The sequence below is a fragment of the Parasteatoda tepidariorum genome, chromosome 5 (genome assembly GCF_982258835.1).
Source record: "Parasteatoda tepidariorum strain Cologne lab strain chromosome 5, Ptep-v5.0, whole genome shotgun sequence".
Lineage (NCBI taxonomy): Eukaryota > Metazoa > Arthropoda > Arachnida > Araneae > Theridiidae > Parasteatoda > Parasteatoda tepidariorum.
Window position 1 is genome coordinate 74,090,806 of NC_141759.1, and position 8,901 is coordinate 74,099,706.

The 8,901-nt window shown below is 32.5% G+C and overlaps 1 protein-coding gene across 2 annotated transcripts; it reads right to left on the reverse strand.

Annotated features, from left to right (window-relative positions):
• Positions 1 to 345: 345 nt before the first annotated feature.
• LOC107438077 (protein argonaute-4) lies at positions 346 to 8,139 on the reverse strand. 2 transcript variants are annotated; one of them, XM_016050248.5, is made up of 3 exons: positions 8,003 to 8,139; positions 2,087 to 4,765; positions 346 to 783 (listed from the first exon to the last, which is right to left on the reverse strand). In XM_016050248.5, exons 2-3 carry the CDS (start codon positions 4,713 to 4,715, stop codon positions 521 to 523), a joined length of 2,892 nt encoding a protein of 963 aa, XP_015905734.3. In that variant the 5' UTR covers positions 4,716 to 4,765; positions 8,003 to 8,139; the 3' UTR covers positions 346 to 520. The 2 variants fall into 2 exon arrangements, with proteins under 2 accessions (XP_015905734.3, XP_087020345.1); XM_087164219.1 differs by having other exon boundaries at positions 7,999 to 8,075.
• Between the last annotated feature and the right edge of the window lie 762 nt (positions 8,140 to 8,901).

Sequence of the window (8,901 nt, forward strand, 5' to 3'; positions counted from 1 at the left end):
AAACACATAGGGAGCGATAATAACTTTTTAAAATACAATATCACAAAAATTGAAGGGAAACTCGGGTACATTTATCGAAAGCCACAAATAATCCATCAAAGAGTGGCTCGCGAGACGCAGGTTGGCCACCTCTGATATAGGTAAATATAGGCTCAATATTGGCCAATGTAAGCCCTATATATGCCATTCTAGGACCAATGTAAAAAATCTAAACATTCCAATATTGGTCCCTCTGTGCACGCTCTTATAGGACCTATATTGAGCCAATTTTGAGCTCAACTGGGGCCAAGATAAAATTGTTGCTAGGGTTGGGTTAGCATCAATAGTCTTATTCATAACATATTAACAAAGTTTATTACTATTTTTTAAATAATTATTATTTTTCATATTATTCATATTTATCACAATGTTTTTCTACGAATGCAGATAAATTAATTATTTCAGCTCATACTCAAACAATCCCATTAAAACACGGAGCAGTTGTTTTCAGACATAATACATGGAATTCCTAAATGATTCATTAAGTTCTACAGCAGCCAGTGTCTCCTGCAGAATTCCATTGGCTCTCAATTTGTTTTTCTCTCAGATCTTCAGGCAATGCGGACAACCACAGTAGTGTACGCTTGGCAGTTAGTTCAGCGTATGTCACGGGTACCGGTGCGGATGTGCTTTTGGAATGTCGGAGTGAAGTATAGCATAGATAATATGTCAATTTTTGAAGATCATCAGCTGAGATTTCACTGTCATCCTCCAACACCGTGTAATGCGCAGGTCTGCTGGTTCCTAAAAATCAGTCATCAAAGTTAAGAAGTGTTTTGAAATTCACGTAAAATTTGAATTCAGGTAAATTATGCTGTAAAAAGTTGCCTAGGAAAGGTATCAAACTGTGGGATTTCTTAATTGTTGATAATTAAAGAGAGTAGTGGATGAACCAGGTAAGTGACATTTTCAGAGTTGCTATATTCAGGGCAAGACAGGGCTGGATTACCCATTAGGCCAGACTAGGCCATCTACTACGCCAATAATAAGGGGCCCCTTTAAAAAAATTTTTTTGAAAATAAATTTTAAAAAATACATTTTAATAAATTTTAAAAAATTAAAAAACATAGGCGGAAGAATAACTTTGTCATGTCTTTGCTCGTATTCTGGTCGTTTTTCTCGTAATGCACGGCTTAAACGAATCAATTGTAGCCTATACGATCGCCCGTAATGGAATCAATAGGTTGTAGCAGCACATAGTGTAAAAAAACTATTCACCATTCTTCACTTACCATTCACCATTCTTGAAACGTCGAAACCATTCCCTACATGATTTATCAGTTGGAGCAATGTTACCATAAACTTCTACGAGAATTCGATGCACTTCAGCTGCAATTTCCTTCCAATTAAAGCAGAAACATAAAACCTTCCGCAAATGGTGCTTCGTTACTACAAAACTTGACATATTCAACAAAGTAAAAAACCGGGTTTTTGTATGAAACTCAAAGCGATAGAAAACTGAATATTATTGACAGATGTTTAACCTCTCTGAAACCACCGAAACCAGCTGTCACTATGAAACATTCATAACAGCAGAGCCATCTCTTAAAAACGGACAAATCACTAAATTAGTCACAAATCACTAAAAAGGTCACTAAATTATAAATTAGTGCTGAAAAACAAAAAATTTTCTTTTGTGGTGCAAAATTTATAAGTGCGGTATTTGGTTCAGCAAACTCATTTTGTGATGATTTTAACCACCACTGCTTCTAAATTACTCAAATACTCACCTAAAACGGCCATTATTTATTATAATCTCATGTTGAGCCTCCTAAAATATGGGCTGGTAACCGAATTCTGCAAAGTTTAGTTTTTTGATCTTTACCACTCTTTTAAGTCTTTTGCAGGAAGCGAAGCAGTTGGCATTCCTCTATTTACCACACTCTTATGTATTTTATTTGTTACAACCTAGTTCATTTAAATCATTTAAACACACATATATGGTGGCTTTACGCACACCATTGCTCTGAAATTTAAAAGTAGCAAAAGTGCTTATTTAAATTATTCTTTATTAAGTTGAAATAAGAGATCATAAAAGATAGTTTACCTCTCAATCCTAGATGACTACAAAGATAAAAATCTCTGTGTAATGGGTGCACAATCTCAGTATCCGCAACTGTTCCTGGTGGTACATTTCCTTCTGGTCTGGCTCCATCCCTGAAATCTTCTGGTCTAAACCGGACGTGATGTCTCTTTTGAACTACGACAAACGTAATAGCTGGTTGATAATCACTTTGCAACTCCATACACGCGCGTCGCACGGCATTTACTTCTTCCTCTTTGACTTCTTGGAAGTAACTATCGCTCACTCCATCTCTATAAAAAATTATTTTCTCTGGTTTTTTCCCCATCGTACAATTATAAAAAACCTCTAACAATGCTTTCACCATATCCTTTAACTCAAGAATGATTTCAGTACACCTCCTATTGGCTCCAGGAGTTTTTTGCAGTCTATATTCAACGGCGAAACGTGACAGTATCATATCTAGACTCCCTGCAACAGCTGCTACTGATATTCCACTTTTATCTGTCACTCCTGCGTGGGACACATCAGCTCCTATTATCATAACAGGCTGAGCCATTATCTTTGGAATTTCTCCTTGCGTTAAAACGTGGTTAATTCCGCCAGTTTTAGCATTGATTTTGAGACACAAATTATGTAAAAGAGAAGGATTGCATTTTCTCGCATTGTTATGGTCGATGCACTGCGTCTGAAGACCGAGTTTGACTTCAGCTATTTGTTTGACATTTCTGTATATCGTTTTATCTTTAAAAGGTATCACAACCACCACCAGCTGGACTTGTTTTTTTCGTGCATCAGTAAGTGTTCTGTGAAGATTGACATATCTAGAACCATCAATGCTTTTAATATCAGAAGGTTGTCCAAGATTCAAACCGGCTGCTCTACCTATTCTTTGCAACTGATCGGAAAAGTTTTTCAAATCATTAAATCTACAATGCCGCTCAGCAAGATTAAGCAAAATCCAAGATCGAATATTGGAGGGTACATAAAACTGTAAATCTCTAATGTTCCACGATCCACCTCTGGGTTGAATTTTTCTATTTCCATAATTTAGGTTTGGAGCTTGCATGGCGCGCCCAGACAAACGTACAGGGTCTCGTTCAACGACAATGTCGAAATTATTTAAATACTCGTCTTCTTCGTAATTGGCCCATTTATCTCTGATGTTAACTATTTTGTGGAACCTGCTAGCGGGATTATCTGCTGTAAATTTAATCATTTCCCGCTTCTCGTCATCGCTCAACTCATTTTTATAGTGCTGCCCTTCAGGAATATAACAAAGCTCAATCGGAAGATATATTCTTTGACTTTTTGGTTTCACTTGTACACAAGGTAAGTGAGGGAAGGCCAAATTTATATTATATTTTTCTCTAAAATATTCGTGAACTGTAACAGTCTTTCTTTCTATGATCGTTCTTGATTCTTGAGTTTCTTCGTCCAAAATGATTGTTCTTGTTTTCTTGAGGAATTGTATCTGCCATGCGTTTTTCTCTGTGATTTTGAAGATACTGTGTTTCAATGTAAGTTTAGATCTCTGATGGTATGTTTCGATTTTTAAATTTTTTAACTTACTCTGTAATAACTGGAGTTGGTCATTTCTCAATGCAGATATGCAAGATAATTCACTTTGCGGAATTCTAAGTAACTTAGCAATGTACTCAACAAGGGGTTGTTTAGTGAAGAACGTTGTTGCACTGGTGTCCAAATTGGTCATAATGTTCCATTGGCCCAAACGAAGACTTTGATGGTAGCCAAACAACGTTACTTTACCAACTAATTGAGGGCCTATCTGATCATCTAATGGAGAGCATATATTTGTACGGAAGAAATTACTGCCAATTGGAGTGTATTTCAAAGCAGGAGAATGTCTGAATATTGTTTCAAGAGCCACCAGCGCCTCCTGGATGCCATTTACATTACTTATATTTCTTCTGAACAGCTCCCGCAAAACTCTTAATTGTATAGTATAGTCGTTTTCTTCCATATCATGAGCATCATTTTCTTCCGGACCATTTTCACTTTCTACGGGTTTAATGTATACTTTGAAAGTACCAATCTTTTTCAGATTTTCATTTTCAACAGTAATTTTATCACTTTCGAACGGAAATTCCAATTGTAAAGGAGATGAAGTATATATCAGGCTCTTACCATCGTAAACAGCATACGAGTTGCGAAAATTATCATTGGTGTCTAACATTCGGTTTATGATTTTACGATTAACTAGAGTATTTTTACAACTAGTTGGTGTTAGGCATGTTTTATCAGGAGTAAAACTTGCTATCTTTACTTCATATCGATATATATTTCTTTCCCGTGGAAGAATAATAGTGAACAAATTAGAAATCAAATTTATCTTTCTTCCTAGTCCACCAGGAGCTTGTTTCGCTGGAAGTCCTGTAGTAATTGCTATCCTGTCAGGACGATAAATTCTGTTGACTAACTGAAGTCTTCGGCTGTATTCAGAAACTACGGAATAAGCTTCATCCGGAGCACTAGGAATTCTAAATCCTGTGGTAATTACCATATTGTCAGAACGATTAATTCTGTCGATTAACTGAAGACTTCGTCTGTAATCAGAAACTTGGGAATAAGCTTCATCTGGAGCACTAAGAATTTTAATTCTTATAATTGGATTTTCTTTCGAGCCAGCCATAGCTCTAATAGAACGCTTTCATTTGTTTATGGTAGTTTCACTTGAGTAGCCTGAATAAAAATAAAAAAAGAATTAAGTGATTTTAAAACTGAAGTTGGAACATTTAAGATGTCTTGTTGTATATTTACCAAGATTCAATTAATCTTCAGGAAAATATTATTGACTTGTTCTTTGTACAGTGCAGCGAAACAACTTTTTAGCTTTTGATTAAACGATCGGATTTCACTCGCTAATCTAAGAGCTTAGTAGTCCTAGTATAAAATTTTAAAATGGGCACTTCGAACTCTTGGTACTTTGAAGTCAGCTGGCTTTGTGAGGCTATGTTAAAGATACACACCTGTCATTTCTTACGCTTTCTGATAGTGGTACAATGTAATAATGGAATTAAAACTGCAAGCTCTACCAGGACCCTAATATCCATTAAATATGAATAAGCAAACATTAATTCAACTTTATAATCCCTTAATGTTTGTAAAGCATGTTAGGGTTTTTATGTATTTATTCATACGTAGTTGTGGTCAAAAGCGTTTTAATCAATTTTATTAAACCTAGCTACAACTATTAAATTATGCATTTTGTTACCACTTTAAATGTGAAGAGATGATATTCCGACAAGGTTGTTCAGCAACAATAAATTTGCGATCTTAGTATAGGAAGTTATAGCATAGCTATATATTTGTACAATTTATATCTAACTCTCAATTTTAATGATTCCAGGACAATATTACAAACGTGCAAATTTGTTCTTAACGATAACCTTTTAAAGTTTTCTGAGTTGCAGTACATTTTTCTTAATTACATTTAATACATCCCGTTTTACTTTAATTAATAGCGGAATAGTTCTTTTCACTTATTAATACCTCTCCACTAAAAATAGTCTATATATAAGAAACACCTACATGGAAAAAAAAGGTAGTATATATTTGTTATTATCAAGTGGATATTGTAACCTACTACTTTAGCTTACAAAAGCACTTAAACTGTATAAAATACCTGGCACCTCAGGCCGCTTGCGGCCCTTTTCCCATTCATCTTGAGCTTGATCTGTGTGGTGCTTCGATGAGGTTTTGAAATACAAATGAAGTAAAGGATTATTCATGTGGATCATTGAGGTTCTGACTGTGTAGGATGATAAGTATGCAGTAGGGTGATAAGACTATATTGTAAAAGTATGAGCTTTAGCTAAGCAGATATGATGAAAATGAGGTTATGTATATGCTAATGATGTCGGGAATATGATACATCACTGCAATAGTATGCTGCTATTGGTCTGATGTTCTTGTCTTCAGTTAAATTTTCAAATAGAAATATTTCATTGAAATTTGCTGCAGAGAAAGAGGTGACTTTTTCGTAGAATTTGTTCTTTAATTTAGATATACGTTTTGTCTAATGCATCTATTTTAACGTAATAGTGTATTGTATCATTTCTTACGAACCATCTAGCTTGCCACCTTTGCTTTATTTTCTGAGGGGAAGAAATCAATCATAAAATTTAAAAAAAAAAGTCCATGCTGGAAAACTTTTTTTTTTTATTTAATGGTAAAATTTAGAATTGCAATACAAAATGCGGTAAAAGTATTGAAACTTAAAATGTTTTGAGATTCCAAGGGGAAAAAAATAGTGTTTTAGCTATATTTATAAACTATTTGCAGAATGCAACAAAATCAATTTAACAAACCATTTACTCTCTGACAGTGCAAAAAAAATTACTTTCGAGTTGTGCTTAAAAATAAAAAAATTTACATTATCAAACGAATGTTTGAAACGTATTATCACTGTCAATTTTGAGAGAAACTAATCCTTAGACATAATTTATGCCAAAAAAGTAACTCCTGGGTGATTAACCCAGCGGTTCCCAATTTTTTTCAGCTATGGAACCCAAAACGATTGAGCTTTTTTTCGGTGAACCTCAATAATACAATAGTAATTGCTTTAAAAATTTGAATTCTTTATTTAATAGTGGTAAATTTTAGCTATCATGAATTGACCGCGAGCAATAGCATCATGCGAAGTGATGCTAAATACATTTTATCTTTATTCCAATGGTATGAATAACAAACACCGAGATTTGCTTACAACAATAACGTAAAGCCACCGAAGATTACAACATATAATATTAAATAAAAAAATTTAAATCATTTTAGCTATATTAATTGAAAAACTTAGTGGAAGAACCAGGTAAATGACATTTTAAGAACGAAAAAAGAAGTTGTATCCGAATTATTTTATTACCAATTTATTAGAAAGTGAGACTAATAATTCCTTGCTTCATTCTATTTACTACTTCCTAATTTGAAATAAAAATCACTCAAGAATACTAAAAACTAATATGGATTAGTTATGTTAAGATAAAAGTGAAAGCAAAAACAGTTCTGTGACATTAAACATACCCATATTGACATTACTTTCTCCAATTCATTAATTCCCCTAAAAATGTCATTCACCTGGTCCTTACATCAAGCTCTTAAATTGTGTCGGTATATGGCTTTCAGTTTTGAGCATGGTTGAGTTGTGTTTCTCAGTATACTTATTATTTGTTCTTTGATTTTATTGATTCTTTTCTTTTTTTATTCACCCCGAACGAATAACGGGTATTGAGCTAGTTTGTAAATAATAATAAAAACTAACTAAAAAAAAGGTAATGAAGTTTAAGTAGTTGTTAGTTCTTTTAAAAAAATATTTAATGTAAAATATCAGTTTATACTTTCTTCTAATATATTCTGTAAGTAAAACTCTGCTTTCAACTATTACTTATAGTTTGGGGTACAAAAGTTAAATTTAATGTTAAAGTTTAAATTAGTGAGAAAAAAAAATAAATCAATTGAATAAGAAACATAATATGCAAATATCATATTTAAATAAAATTTTTAGTAAAAGTTTAAATTCTAAGCTTTTTTTCTCACAAAAGTTAAAGGTCAAATTAGTCAAAAAAATTAATAGAATAAGAAACATAATATGCAAATATCATATTTAAATGAAATTTTTAGTAAAAGTTTAAATTCTAAGCTTTTCTTCTCACAAAAGTTAAATTAAGTTAAAGGTCAAATTAGTCAAAAAAATTAAAAGAATAAGAATATGCAAATATTTAAATAAAATGTAACGAATTATGCACTTGAACAATACTTGAAAAAATATAATGAAATAAAATTTATGGATCCAAACTGAAATTTAATTTCAGATGCTTAAAAAGGTTATTTAAACTAAACTAAACTCTTTTTAATTATTGATCTACTTAAAAAAAAAGCTATTTCAGAGACTGTATAAAATAAAACACGTAACATACTCACAACAAAATAAGACGGCATAGAGCACAGTTTCAATTTCAATGCAGATAGTAACGCTGAAGACTGAAATGTTGCTACAAAAACGAAATGATTTCAGTTCGTATTTTCGTTTTGAAAAAGGGAAATTCCCCAATAAAGCGATAAAAATATTGCCGTTATCTCTAGGTAGATATAAAGTTAATCATTGATTGACTCATACAGTAAGGACATCAAACATTCCTTGGAAAAAGAAAGTAACGCTAAAAATTTCAGAGGAATATAAATATTATAATGTAATTTTAATTACCAATATAAACTCAAAATTAATTTATCTAGCTTAGTTCAAATTTTCTTCTCTCATTAGCTCAGTGTAATTAAGATTTTTTTCTCCGGAAAAAGTAATATTCAATTGTTTTTTTTTCTTCATAAAAAGCTTTGTTTTTCCTTTGTTGTGCAATTTATCTAACTTGGCTCAAATTTTTAATACTTTTCTTCTTTCATTACTCCAGTAAAATTAAGACTTTTTCTCCGGAAAAATTAATATCCTATTTTTGTTTTCGTAAAAAGCTTTATGTCCTTACAAAGGATACCAAAAACTCCTCTGGTTTAGATAGCAATGTTATATGCATAAATACGTACAAAAATGTACCTTTTGTACGTAAAACCCTTATAAATTCTAAACTATTTGTTCAATCTTTTCGAGATTAATTTATTAGCTACGTTAAAATCTGCGTAAAAAAATATATATTAGATGTAATGCTTTGCCTGTCCAGAGAAAGTCTCATACCCCTCCCCCTTCAAAAAATTCCCCTTTTGTCCCTCAAAAAAGTGGGAAGCGAGGAGTTTTTAAAATATTTTGGTATTTTATATATTTATAATTTTTGCCCTTATTTTAGCCGTGATTACTGGACTGCTATTCCCAT